The 15,220-nt window shown below is 39.9% G+C and overlaps 1 protein-coding gene across 13 annotated transcripts in view; it reads left to right on the forward strand.

The window, feature by feature from the left end:
* The window catches only part of MAST2 (microtubule associated serine/threonine kinase 2), a 167,328-nt gene that overhangs the window by 91,526 nt on the left and 60,582 nt on the right, over positions 1-15,220 (forward strand). For all 13 annotated transcript variants that reach the window (XM_019007671.2, XM_033516480.1, XM_033516479.1 and 10 more), the window contains one exon: positions 9,243-9,334. In XM_019007671.2, coding sequence (XP_018863216.2) covers positions 9,243-9,334 — 92 coding nt within the window. The remainder of the gene's footprint in view (positions 1-9,242; positions 9,335-15,220) is intronic.

Consider the following 15,220-nt stretch of genomic DNA (forward strand, 5'->3'; position numbering starts at 1 on the left):
CCCAGGGCCTCCCCTTCTTCTGCTGCCCTTTGTGCTTTTGTTGCTCCATTAACACAAAATGCCTCCTCCAGGTGTATTTTCTTATTATTTTAGTAGTCAGCTTACTCTATCTGATGTACACTGATACACACTGCAGTATAGCTATCTAATGTGTTTTTGTAAATAATTTTTTCATGTCTTTGTAAGTGTGTTGTTTTTATCTGGGACAGTGGTTTATCGACAGACCTGTCTCTGTAAATGAGTAAGGACCACATAAACCAAACACTTTATTTCAACACTGCAGTGTGTCTCTCTACATGGGTTTACACCAGTTTTAGTGGCTACACTGAGCATTTTCAATGTCCACAGAACTTCCCTTCTTTCATGTCTAGAGCCAACATTTACCTCAGTAGCCTCTCTTCCCTCTCTGCCATTCAGTGAGTGCATTGATTAGAAAGGTCCTAAGCAGCATTTCTTCTAAAGTGAAGGGAGCAACCTGAGCAATCTGTATTCTCCTTGTATCTGTTTTGAATTAAAGCCCCATGTTGGCAAACACATCTCACCTTTTTTCCAGTCTTTGCTCTGATAGGGAATTGCTCTGCACAGCTCTGGTTGAGTCCAGGCAGGCAGGGCACAGCATTTTCCTCTCTAAACTTAGTCCTGGACAAATGTCAAAAGTTTTGTAGCCTGCTTACTGAGATTACAGGTTTGTTAAGCCCAGGTATTTTCTCAGTATGTCCATTGGACTGTTATCAGTCTACCTTAGTACACTCATGCTCTGCTGTTATTTTTCAGAGATGTTTTTAAGGATTTTTCTCCCATCTTTGAGTGTATGCAAACACACGAGCAACAAACTGTTTGCAATGCTTTGGTTTGAAGGCCCTCAGAGGCTGAATGTTTGTGTGTACATGCATATATGTACTTTAATACTTTCACAGAAAAGTGGTTTTCCCCTTTTGAGGAAACAAATATTTCTTCATTGGACTGTCTCTAGAAGTATCCCGTTTTGGGTTTTTTTTTCAAATTTTATTAAGTTGATGCTGATGTTTTGATTTTATTTTGTAAGAAGCTGCTAAGAGCTGGGAAGCATCATTGCTTTAGGAAGGAGAGGGTCTTGGTGATGAAAATGGAAAGCACATTCTCACCTTCTAAGTTTAGAAGCAAAAGTATAAATTTAAATGATCATTGCAAGGTAGGCAAATTGAGACTTTGATTTTTTGGATCTATGTCATTATCTACTACACTTTGCAACTGGGGATGAATTTGAGAATTTTTTACCTATTAAATGATTCTTTTGATATGTTCAAATTCTGCAAAATTAAGAAAGGCAAAATGGAACCCCAGTAGAATAAAAGAGCAAAATTATCATAGCAGGCAGTGGTTAGGGAAGTGCCTGGGTCAGAAAGGTAGGAGGGATGACAGCGTTGATGTATCAGTGGTGCAAAACATGATAATGTATATGTTGCAGCTTACCTTGTTTTTTTGGGTATTTTTTAAAAGGTCAGATATTTTGGTTCCTTTAGCTTGTGAGTTAAATCCAAAATATCTACAAAGCATTTCTGTCAAAAAGTATGTAGAACTAAAAAAACTGAGGGATGGTGATTTTACAAAAAGCTGCCTAAAATGGTGTGGAATTGGTTGCAGATGAGGAGCAGAGGTGTGGGTTTATTGTCTAACACTGTGCTCTCTTTGTTGTCTGCTCTTCTGGCACGTCTGTTCAGGTGCCATGTTCTGTTCAGGATTTTCTGTGCTCTGGTATGCTGGGAGCTTGCAAGTTAAATGTGCTGGTGATGTCTAAGAAAGTTGATGTTGCAGAGCTGAGGATGGCAGTAAGTGAGGCTCATGTGTGAAATAGCAGAGGCAGCGGGGCTGGGAGCACAGCCCAGCACTTGTCTGAAAGCCACAGCAGAGATGTAGTTCCAGCTGGTAGAAAAGCACATCACGAGTGTAGCACTCTGCCAAGCAAGCAGAAACCCTGACACTCTTCACTGGGGTTGTTATTGTTGGTCTCCATAGCTGGAAAGATGAGTCTTACCAACAGAGCAAAACCTTTCCAGTGGAGCTGAGGAGAGCACCTTAAGAACATGTACTTTTAAAATGTGCAAGTAATTTGGTTGTAAACATCCCAGTCTTGTTCAGAATGTTGCCACCCTGGTTATTACTCTACTGTTCAGCCGTGTGAAAATCTGTGTGCTGTGCAGTAGAGGCAACTCCCCAGACAATCTGGAGATTAATTCTAAAATAGTGTATTGTTAGAATAGATTTAAAATTAGATCGGTAATTAATCCTCATGCTGAGGTTTGGAACTGCAGGTAGCTGATAATGAGCTAATTTGTAACATTTTTTTATTCTTAAACTAAGAAAATGCTCTGAAACGAAATGAAAAGAACAGTTCATGTTGTGTGCTACAAAGCACAAAGAAAGGAGTGTTCATATTATTTTATGTAACACTTGGATTAAAGCTGTAAAACTTTCTTTCCATTTTCAGCTCATTTGCTTTGTTTCCTGGATGCATCTTTGGGGAAGGTGTCTAGAGTAGGTTTGTTATATTGCACACCTGTATATAATTGTACGCTCCGTGGTTAGAGGATTTGAAACAATGTAAAATCACTTTGTCATTTCATTCTGGAATTTGTTTGCTCGGATTTTTTGGAGGAAAAGAAATGTGATAAACTATCTTCCATGAGAATTGCCAAGTAGAGACTTATTTAAAAAGCAGCTATGCTACATGAAGCATTTAGTAATAGATTTGGAGGAAATGAGAAATGAAAGTATGCAGTTATGCTTAGCTTTCATTCAATCAGCCTTTCACACTTTGTGATGTAACTTCATGGCAGTATAATGCATAACACAACTGAAGTAGGAGATAGGAATGCTTGAGAAGGTTTGTTTTACGTTTGTGCCCATTAAATAATGTCTGTATTTATTCTGGGGTCTCTCTTCCATAATCAGAGGATTTTTCTTACGTTTGTTCTTTTATGCTAAAACAAAGATAGGCTCGGAGTGTGTTCAGAGTAAAGTGGATTCATGTAGCTGAGAATGGCTTACCAGTCATTGTAATTTGTTGTGACATCTCATTTTGTTTGGCTTTCCAGAGTTGTTCCTATATTGTTAATAATGCAGAAGGTCTGGACTGTACAGCGTGGTGTAAGCAGGTGTGCACCAGCCTCAAGCATTAGGCAAATTAGACATAAATTTGGTGTTCACTGGCAATTTCAGCCTTTTCTTTTGTAATTTCTTAGCTTGCGGTGATGCTGCTTCTTCAATCCGAGCTCTAAATGAAGTAGGAGGGTTTGTCTAAAATATTGCTTGGTTGAAATGAAAGGAAAATGTTTTTTCATGCAATAAGTTAATTCCTAAGTACAAAGATGTTAATCTTCCTTAAAACAAAAGAGCCATCTGCACCCATTTTGCTCCTTGCTTTGTAAGTCTTGCATTGCTTGACTCTGTGTTCACCTCGGCTGATGTGTTTGGTAGCACACTGAGAGGTGTGGTGGCATTATGGAAAACGATGTCCTTTGTGTGTTTTACCCCTGTGCACTCTCAATATCTGTACAGAAGTGCAACCCACACTTCACAAGTTGACTGCATCTTGTTCCTCTGTGCTCTTCTTTTTTTATTTTTTTTGTCCAGTTTATTCTGTCTCATGGTCTTCAAAACAATGGGCAGTGCAGATCTGAGTAGAGCCTGGCTTGCTGAACAACTCGCATCTGTTTCTGTGTTTGTAGTAATTAAACTGTAGAAAATTTTTTGTGGAAGAGGACCCTGCACTCAGGCAGTTGGTTTTCATTGTTGTTTTTATTTAGGTTCCAAAGTTCAATCCTATTTGAAGTTCATCAGAAAGATGGTGGAAACAGGAATACTGTAATGCAGTCTCATGGTCATGGGAGTTAGGGATTGATTTTAAAAGGAGTGAATGGCACGTATAGATTGTCCAGAGATGCACTGGACAAAGGCTCCTTAGTTGTTTTGTCTGGACAAAATAACCAGGAAGGAATCAAAAATCAGGATGTTTGCTTGCTCCTGGGACTTTAATGACAGGAAATAAGAAGCAGTTTTCGTAGGTGATGTTGGGATGAAGACAGTTCTCTCTGTCTCTCTGGAGACTCTGCCTGCAATCCTTAAGAAGTTGCTTGTTGGACTCACGCTTCTGTCCTTCGTATCTTAACTGTGTGTAATTGCATTTCTTTACAACAAAAGAAGTGTTTATTGTAGGAATGTGCAACCCCCCAAACCTACACCATGAATTATAACACTTTTTTTCCCCCCCAGTTATTCTAGGATGAATAACTCTTAAACTATTCTTGAATGTGGAAAAAAAAAGAAATCAGTTGAACCAGATGCTTACTTATCTATTTTAGAGAAATAATTATCCCTGTTGTTGGTAGTGCTAAAGCTTACAAAATTGCTTCCATCTTTGAATTACTATAATTAAGACGATAACTTCCACATCTAGTTAACATTGCTGTGCAGCTGCTGCATTCATTGACATGCAGATTTTGGATTTTGTAAATTTTCTGTCATTGTGAATAAAAATTTTAAATACTTATTTTCATTTCCAAAATGTCTGTTTCTCATAAAGAACTCTTTGTAAAGCAAATCAACTGAAACCAAACTTTTGTAACATCAGAGGAGAATCTGGTGAAGTTTGGTTAGGCGATATTACATTTTAGGAAAATATGTAACCACAAATAGCTTTTGTAGATATGATTGCTCTGAATTTTGCATCTCAATTCATAGGGATTTGAGGCCACTAAATGGAATGTCAAATCTGAAACAAGTCTGATGTTTGGCTTCTGAAAGGCTGTTTTGAAAGAAGTTAGTGCAAGAGTTAATTTGGCACTTTGACAACCTGAGGTAGTTAACAAAATTCTAAAATTTAAAATTTTGGTTAAAGGTTGGGCTTGATGATCTTGTAGGTCTTTTCCAATCTTAGTGATTCTATGACAAATCACTAATATGAATAAAATGCATTCATGAATACTGACAAAAATGTGATTTAAGCTATACTTTTCCATATATCTTATTTCTTCAAGTTGATTTCTGTCAAAGTCAATGAGAAGGCTCGTGCAATCAGTATTATCTTGTTTACTTACATACTCCAGCAGCTCCAGCTATGAAAAATTCCTCAAGGCCTATAAATTCAGATGGATTTTGAAAAACTTCCTTATCATTATTCATTTATAATAACCAGCCTCGCTATGAAATTTCTTGGTAGTGGTGGTTAGTTATTTATATTTACATTGTTTTTTCTGTGGCCCTCGCTTTCATTACACAGATACCTCATGGGCATTAATCAGTTTTGCTTGGTGAGTGGAAGATGTCCCCTGAGTAAACTGCTAAAATAAAGAATCAAATATCGATTTATGCTGAAACTGAGTCATTGATTTCTTTTTCAGACTGAATAGGGAGATGAAACAAGTGCACTCGTGATGCTCATTTTACAGGCTTGTCTGTGGGTGAGGAGGAGGAGGGGGTTGGGGTGCAGATGAAGAGCTGGGGGCTGCATGCAGGTCACAGGTACAGCACCAAAATGTGCTCAGAAATAACTCTGGGTAAGGGTGCAGGCTCGGGGGCACATTTCAGTGGGTCCAGGAGCAGTGTCTGGTTACCAGACCCACGTCCGATGTGCTGCGGTGTTCAGTTTCAGGAATGCGCTGGGGACACTTCAGTACACGTAACAAACGCTATTTTTACTGCAGGCACAGAAGTTTACTCCAGAAACAGAATAAAACTCTATTTCCATAGTGATGCAAAGGCATTGTTTCAACTGTTTCAATATAAAAGATCTGTTTTACTATGTGTTTTCAGAATTAAATGGGGGTGCTCCTGTGTTCTCACAGGTTCCTAGACTCAGGTTTGGCTGTGTGGGTGCTGCACTGGGGTCGGGAGGGCAGCACCTCCAGAGCTCTGCATGGGCTGGAGCTCAGCCCTGCAGCTCTGGGCCCTACAGAAGCTCTGCACTTTTAAAATTGTGTTTTGCCCTAAACTGGAAGAACTGGAGGGGATTTGCTCTCTGAAATTATGAAGTGAGATTTGAGGGGGGTGGTGGGGAAAGAAATTAACAAGACCCATAGCAAATCATGAGAGAAAAAGAGGTTCAGGGCAGGGCTCATCTTGTGTTTAATGAAAACAGCAAAACTTTGGCTTATAAACAAATAATAATGCTTGAAATCTCCCTGGACTAGCTAAAAACTGGGGTTTTTTCCTAGTTAAAAAGTAAGACATAGCCAACCTTTTTCCCTTTTACTTTCTCCTATTACTCTTGTTTTCTTACATAGATTAAATTAATTTTTGAGCAAGAAGACATACAGTATTGTTTTGAGGATTCACAAATGGTAATAAATAATAATTAATGCAATTTAACGGGTTAACAATATGATCTCCTCATTATCATTGGCCTGGTAGCTCACTTTTGAGCCCAGCACTGTGTGTCTGGCTAAAATGAATCTTCCAGGAAATAATTTTTTCTTCAGTGGAGCTATTTCTGCCAACACTTAAATTGACTAGTTTGAATTTCTTTGGCATTAAGCCTAAGAAATTTCTTTAAGCCCTGCTTAAAGCCAGATTTGCTTCCTTCATATTTAGCTGTTCTTTGGGGGGTGCTCAAATGCTGTCATAGTGACTTGTTGGGGGAGAGGTCATCCCACCGAAGTCTACTTGTTGTCTCCTCCCTTTTTTTTAAGTGACTACCAGAACTTCATCACTCTTGTTCTGCATTTCCTCTAGGATTCCTACATCTGTTAAAAGCTTTTTCTCTATATGCAGAGAGCTCAGGCAGTTGAGAGTATGATTGTACTTGTGTATTTTTCTCAACATAGAACATCAGTTTGAGAAGTTGGGTGTTTTGTTTTTGGTCTTGGTATTTAAGCTTTGCCTTATTGCCAACACACATAAGTCATAGCAATGGCTAAACGGACCCAAGTGGTGTTTCTCTTTTGCAGATGAGAGATCCAGGAAAATTAAAAGTTATCCAATGCTGATGGTGCAAAGAGAATAATGTTTTATTCCCAACTTGGGGCTAGGCTTTCACTCCAAGCCATTCCCTCCTCTGGGTACATTTGTGTAAACCTGACCTATTTTAAGAGGTCTCAGCTGTGCTTGCTCTCCATCCCCTTAACCCTTTCTCTTTTGGCTCCTTATCTTGGCAAAGACAGTAAAGAAAATGGGTTTGTAAAACTCTGTTCAATTGGGAAAATGCAGGCAACAGTTAAAAAAGCTCTGAGTTTGGGACAGCTCACTTCCCCTGTTATGCTGTGGTTTAAATATACCAAGTTTCCATAGCCAGCTCCAGACATTGCTGTGGTGAAGTGTGCTTTAGGAACTCTCTTTAACAAAGAGATACAACTGTAGAGAATGGAGCTCTGTTTTCTCACTTTACTAGTGGTTTTAAATGAGTGAGATCTTAAATTCTTACAATATATTTGATACTAAAATACCTAGGTTTTTTTTGGTTTTTTTTAGATTTCTTACATAGTAATATATCATACACTAGAATAGTCAGGAATTTCATGTTGCAAGAAAGATTTTGTGCTAATGTAAACAATGATTATCTGGTATTAATGTTGGAATTGAGTATTCTGTTTTTTTTCAGCAGTTACTGGAATAGCATAACTGAAAACATGTTAAAAATATCCATGAACTGAGATTTTAAGCTTCTTAAAGTCAGGCTGTTAGTTTTTCCATGAGATGTGCACAATGGCAATCAGTTTTTGGATGGACTGTTGTTGAATAATACATGAATGTAAATGGAGATTGTATGGAATCAGTTGGATAATTTTGAGGAATGCTTTAAGTACACTAAAGAGCCTGAATAGCAGTTAATGGTGCTTCAACTTTATTACTGTTTATTATAGTTGGCAGTTCAGTTGTATTTTTTTCTGCATCAAGTTCTCTGGTTTCCTATAGAACAGCAATAAAATAAGCTTACAAATAATAATAGTCAGATGCACTGTATCCTGTGGCAGCAAAATACTTTTGCATTAAACTGTAGTTCTTGGCAGCCCGAGTGTGTTTATTGTTGGGCAGCTCCAGCAGATCAGTCAGTGCACGAAGGACCTGGCAGACGACAGCATTTGGGGTCTGCAAGCAAAGAGGCTTTGCCTGTGCCTGGGCAGCCCAGTGTGGAGCTTCACAGGGCACCCCTGGAGTGGGGCCAGCGAGCTCCTAACTCAGCCTTTGCTCAGCTTTCCCTGCTCCTGGCAGTTCTCCCACTCCTATCAACACCAATAGGATTCTAGTTACCTGTTTTGGGAACTGCTGAAGTAAGCGGGAATATTTCTGCTATGTAGGAAGCAAGCGAGGTACAAAGAATAGATGTTTGTAGCTGTAGTGCTTGGTCACTTGTAAGATTTTGCTGGCAACTTCATCTCTTCTGTTTAAACAGCTGGAGAAGTGGCAATCACAAGCAGATTTAACTATCTAACTGCTCTTCTTCGCAGCTCCCATGATTTAAAAGTTTCCCTCTCCCATTGTGATTCCTTTTATTGTCTTTAGAGCTAAATGTCTGATACCAGCAGTCACAAGCTGGGAAGCAAATGGAGGAACACATCCTTCTTTTCATTTGGCTCAGTTCTGAAGCTCTCAGCAGGGGAAAAAAGAAATCTGAGCTGTCCCATAAGAAGTGTCACTTTCCTTGCTAGAACAAAGTCATGGCAGTGAATAGAGTTGATGTGGCGGAGGCGTGTCTCAAACTTGCTTTGCAGTTTTCCATCTGTATTGCCACATGCGTTCAGAAAGGTTTTAGATCCCAGATTTTAAATTTGATTAGTAATCCCACTCATCTGCTGGGTTGTGCTAACACTTTTCTCTGTAGTTTTAACTCTGCCCTAAGGAATATGCTTTGGTTTCTTATAACCGAGCCAATAATTGTAACGGATTTATTTTCTAGGTTGGATATTAGTAAGAGCATCCAAAGCACTCTGGGGTATTTTACATTGTTTTTTGCTTTTTGTGTGAGTTGTAAAGCATGAGTTGCACATATTCTGTGAATCAGGAATGAGTTACCAGCTATCTCCAGTGGCCTGTGGAACAAATGCTTCCAGAGCGTTGAAACACTTGCTGCTGTACCTTGTACCTGCAAGTGCCTTTTCTCCCTGTACATTTCCTTCTGTGCAGTATCACTGCTGAGGGCAAGAGTGTGAGAAAATCCCACCCTAAATACTGCAAGATTCCTCCTTAGCAGAAGGAGATTCTGCAGGACCTGCCTTGAGGTGCTGTTGTCCATCTGACCGTGCCTAATGGTTTATCTTTCTTTCTTTCAGCTGTCGGACGAGCAACAGGAAGAGTTTGATTGTAACATCCAGCACGTCTCCAACTCTCCCACGGCCACATTCCCCCCTTCATGGGCACACAGGTAACTCCCTAGGACTGCCCTCCCTGGGAATCACCAGCACAAATGCCAGTAGCCATTGCAGTGAGTTTGATACTGATACTCAGCATCAAAATATGCCCTTTGGAAATTACTCTGATGGTAATTTTTCACCTTCTCAAACTTGTAAGAGAGTCATTATTGTTTCAAGATAAATGTTTTATGTTCTCCACTTTCTAGTTTGCTTCCATTTCCATCCTCCACTCTTCCTGGGGGATTCAATCCTCTTACATCCTGCAAAAGAGCCTGAGATTGAAAACGAAGCCAAATAAAATTAGATAAATACATTTAAGTAAATCTCTTGTTTTGGGTCTCTGAGCATGGTTAATCTGTGCCAGTGATTTAACTGCAGTTCTCATGAGGAGGAACATCCTGCCTGTTTCCGTGTGCCTCCAGCATCCTGGCAGCTGTGCAGTGTGCCATCTTATGGTCTCTGTCTGCTACTCATAGCGACATGAGGTGTTGGGAAGTTTTATTTCTCTTTTACACTGCTGCCAATTCTGCCATGGCAGCAAGTGGGAAATGCTCATTTCAGAGCACACAGGCAGGGGCTTGTTAGTCATTGAAGTGAAGTGTGTGGAGATGTTCTTCCAACAGAAAAAGAAGGAATAATTCTTCAGAAAGGGTCACACATGCAGATTCAACAGCTTGCCTGAACAGCATGTTCCCTTGTTTTTGTTGCTGAGGGAGGTAGGTGATATGTGACGACTTTGTTTTCACTGTTTCAAAATGCCAGAGAGGATGACTGGGCTCCAGGTGTGTCCCTGATGGGCACCAGTCAGTAGCAGGAAACAGCTGGAACATTTGTGGCACATCATCTGCAGTGGAGCCTCTCTGGAAACACGGCGCTGCTGCGTGTAAGACAAGGAATGTTGTTTTCATTGTAATCAGACTGTCTTCCTCCTACATGGCAGCATGTTCTGTAAATGCTTCCTGGAGACTGAAACTGAGGCAATGCTGAGAAAGAACAGCAAACTGATAGTAGCTCAGTTAGAAGGAGCCATCTGCTTTTGTTTGCAGAGCTTTGCATCCCGAGAGGTGATATCCAGCCTGTAAAGACTGTGAAGGAGAAAGAAGGCTGAAGTTACTGTTCAGGGATGCCCAGAAAAGCCTCATTCATTCTTAAGTTTTTGTAAAAATCTGCCACATTTTCTTGGGATGCTATAAAAAGCCCAGTCATTGGAAGCTAGGAAGATGCTTCAAGTACATGACCCATGTTAAATTGCTAAAAAAATCGTACAGGTGGTATATTAAAACCATTTTCTGCTTCAGAATCTGAAATAAAATGCAGGGCCAAAAATGTGTATAGGGCCATCTCATTCCACTTCAAACTCCCTTGTTGCTGTTGTCTTTGGTTATGGTAGAAGTAATTCTGTAGAATTTAGTTTAAACAAGGCATTTTCCTTGGTAGAGATTCTCTGCTTAGTTACATTGTGCTTATTGCTTTGAATTCATATATGTGTTGGTTTCACTAAATTCTAAATTACTTCTACAAGCCTTTAACTGAGAAAAAGAAATGCTTGGGAGATTGCAACAAAATATTGACATGATCGTTGGTCAGAAAACAAATGCAGAAGTGTTCATAATAGAAACATGTATATTTTATTTTATTTTGATTTGCTTTTCTCCTCTGTGTATTAAAAAATGAGGTTTCTTCTGGTGGTTTTGATGCTGTTTCAGGCTTTACAAGCTTATAATTTATTAGAAGTACATGTCTTCTGAAAGGAAGAGTAACTACTCAGTGGTGTGCCACCTTACTTTAGCAGTAATTTTCGAATATTTCCTTTTCCCCCTGATGTTGCATATGGGATTTAAAATCATTAATTAAAAGGACATCCTTTGTTACCTGCAGGAGTAGCCAGTAGTGCACAGGAAGATAAATTAATTGTAATTTGGGTTCTCTACCAGTACTATATTTAGGAGTCTTCCCTGGGAAAAAAATAATTTATTCAAGAGACAAAAGTAGATGAAATTTAGAGTAGAGTCACAAATATTTTCTTAAGAAATATCATATATGAGGAGTGAATTTGAGAACAGGCTGTGATATTTGTTTAGTATTTGAACAGAATCTGTCAGTCTGTTTGTTCAGACACACACAGTGATGAGTTACTAAGAAATGCTGGTGCCTCTCTTCGGCCTCTTTTGTCTTGAGCTTTTGTCTTCTTAATGCCCATTCTGAACCTGTCTTGCAAATCAAAGGAACAGCAAGCATGCAGAGAGACCAGGGAGGCTTTCTAAAATGTTTCTGTTCAGACACCACACTAAAAATAAATTCCTGCATGGCAGCAATATCAGGAGTTACTCTTCTGCAGGTGATGTAAAAGTCAGTGGGTGAGATCCAGGAGACTTTCCTTCTGTCAGGCAAACCTCCTCCTGAGCACTGATCCAGGCAGAGGGACTTTCTGTCTCAAGCAGCATCCCAACAAGGTGCCAGGCAACTTCATGTCCTAGGAAATTTAGAAGTACTACTTGAAGAGCTCTCAACATTTGAGAAAGAAGTGCATCTAAACATTTTGAACCCTGCCGTGAAATCAGTTCTGAATCAAGAGCACTTAAGTGTGCTAGTTTATTTTTCAAACTGTATGAAATAACATTTTCCAGAATGAGCTGGTATTTTGGCATAAAGAGCTACAGCTCAAAGGGAAGTCACACTGCTGGTTTAGTCTCCCAAACTTGTAGTGGCCAGTTTTAAGAATGCAAGTTTGAAAATATTGCCTTTATTCTAAATTCTTTGTGGTTTGAAATGAGAGGGAGAATTTAAAAGGTACACATATGTATGCCTTAGTTTTTTTTTCTACTTCTTTGAATTAATTTTTTAAAAACTGAAAATTACAAAGAGGTTACACCATAACTAAGTTGCCATCAGATTATATTTTAAATCAAAAAGCTTAAAATCAAAGAAGTAACATTACAATTTAGTAGCAAAGAGATAGGTACTTACAGCTGGAAAATTGAAGCTCAGGCTATTTAAAAAATTACTTCCTACAGCTGTAAGGTAGCCAGGTTGGTCTCTGGCTTCCAGTGGAGGCACTTGTCACTGCTGGGACCTTTGCCCTGCTCCCATCTGTAATGGCACACAAAGGGAGCTGCTCACAGGCAACACTGCTGCTCAATGAAATGATTCTGCTATTATGCTGCAAGTTCAGTTCCACCTTCTGGCAGAAAAATGGCTATTGCTGAGGTGCCTTTTCATTCCTTGTTTTGAGAGTGTGCAGAGAATGTAACATCCCACCCTAGATCCTGCCCCAGTTATCAAAGCTGAGGTTCATCAGTGATGAACCTCATCATGACCTTCATCATGCCTGTGATCCTTGGGTGGTGTGAGAGCACCATGGCATTCATTGTTTATGCGACTGGTGGTACACAGGGTGCTTTAAATATTGTGATAATTTTGAAATTCGTGTGTGCTGGAAGGCATCTAATTCTGTAGCATGCATATGACCTTTAGCTGCTTGCTTTAATATTCAGCAAATAATTTGAATTTCTTGCATAGAAGACCACAAAAACTTTGCCTTTTGTGTTTAGTTATTAATTTTTATGGCTCTCAGAAGCAGTTTTTACAGCATGGCTCTGTTGTGAGTTTTTGGACTCATAACCTATCTGATGAGTGTCATTCATGTTTGTAGGGGATAGCTGAGACAGTCATTGCCTGGGAGGTCTGGTTTCATATTTTGATGGTAGTGGATTTACAAATCCTTTGGCTGCGTCCTTCTTCCTGTGTCCGGAAGATGTAAAGGTTTCTGCCTGAATGTTGGTGTAGCTGTGTTGATTTACCTAATGGGCAATCATTCTGTGTAACAGCCTCCCTTGAGACAGAGGCATTTCAGGTTCAGTAGTAGCCAACTATAACCCTGGAGCAACAGGGGAATCTACCTTTGCTGCAGAATAAATAGGGTTTCGATCAGCCTTGGTGAACGAGACCATTGCAGTCAGGCTTCTCTTATTAAAATACCTTCATCTAGAGCAGATTCAGCAGTGCTGGGAAATTTTAGGGAAAGCAGAAATTCCCCGTCTCCCTGTTGTTGTTTTAAAAGCTTCACCCAGACTCGAATTGAGTAGAAAAACTAATTGCTTTTCATTTTAAAACTAGAAGCAAATCACAGGGGATCTAATTAAAATTCCAGTGTCTGAAAGGAAATATGCCATATACATCTGAAAAAGTAGTTGCTCAAAAATTAGTAGTATCTCTGTACCACACAGTGCAGGCTCAGAAGGATTTGAACACCCACATACTTAATTTCAAGATTTAAAAACTGTCATTACCCAATTTGCTCAGTTATTCTGAAATTCCATTTTGATCATACCCCAGAAAGTTCAAAGATTGATGAAGATATAAAAAGGCAGTGACAGTGCATTGCTTGTTTATAACAACATTGGGCAATGAGGTTTTTGTTCAAAACTATCATCTTGACACAGTAGTGTTCATTGTCAGTAAAGCTGGAAAAAGGAGAAGGCAAAGACCAAGGTTTCCACCAAAGCTGGAAGCCTTCCTAGCTTTGTTTGATCTTCTGCATAACCATGGAAAGGCCTCACTCCTGCTTCATCCTAAAACACTCCTTCAGCTTTCTGCTAGCAGGTGATTGGTGACCCTCACCCCAAGGTCTGTGCTGCTACCAGGACATGTGTGTTCATGCATGACTCAGTTCTTCACTTTGGTGACTTCTTCAATCTCCTTGGAAGCTTGCAGTTCCTCCTAGACTGGGTCTGTCAGACCTCTCCATCTTCTCGTGGTTCCAAAGCAGCAAAATGGTTCTGGTTTTCCACTGTGACCATAAGAATTAAAATGAGTACAAGCTTAATAAATGAAGCACCAAAAGTTATTTAGCTGTAGGTTTCTGATCACTCTCTCCCCTCTGCACTTGGGATATACTGGTAATGGGTTATACAGTATCCAGTTTTGGATGAAGACTTGAATGGTGCTGTGTTAAACTGTGAACTCGTTGTTAGTCTTAACTAACAATACAAAAGAAAACCAAGGCAAAGGCAAACAAACCTGTTGCTCAAACTCTTTGTTTGTAATTTATTTTGCTCCTGATGAGGCAGATTGTGGAGTGGTCTGGAATTCACTTACCTCTCCAGTTCTCTCATCAGCCCTGACACGTTACATCAGCCTGGGGCTGGTTTAATCTCAACCAGCTGCTCTTTTTCCCACTGTAGACGTGCAGACCAGATGGAGTTTGCTGGCCTGTTCTGCACTCTGGCCATCCTCATACCCCAGGAGGTGTCAGCCTGTTCCCCCTTTCCTCCTCCTCCCTCCCTGCCCTGACACACCTGCCAGGTGTGCACACCTTGCTCACAGGAGTTGTGCAGAGATGCTGCTGCAGACTTGTGTGACCCATTTGTAAGGCTGAAGTGTGAGGGAATGTTGCCTTCAACTGAGCACCCTGCTTACATTCTGCTCCTGCTCAGTGGAACAGCAAAGGTGTGTGGATAACTTGGGTTGAAATTAATGTGACTTAATTATAAGCTTAATTATAAGCTTCAGTAGGTTGCTGGATGGGTCTGTATCCTCAAAATCACTGCTGCCCTGAGGGGCAAGCTGGGCAGCTTGAGCTTCTAAAACAGACAAGTCCTTTGCAGATGACTCATACTTGAGGTTTGACTTTTCAACATGACTTTTAAAATAAAACCATTTTATATAGGATCTAATTTTAAAACTATTTCTGATGTACCTTGCAGTGTATTGCTTTTCCAGAATCTATTTAGTTTTCCTGGTCTTATTTTAGTGGTATATTGTTGTCTTTGCACAAAGAAATTGCTGTTGACACGTGTTTACTATGGATACTTTGTCTTCTGTGCCTGTATTAATCATCAGACAGAGCAAACCATTTCATGCCCAGTAGAAAGCACGCTCACTGAGGTGAAGCTTCT

Source organism: Parus major, chromosome 8 (assembly GCF_001522545.3).
Source record: "Parus major isolate Abel chromosome 8, Parus_major1.1, whole genome shotgun sequence".
Classification (NCBI taxonomy): Eukaryota; Metazoa; Chordata; class Aves; order Passeriformes; family Paridae; genus Parus; species Parus major.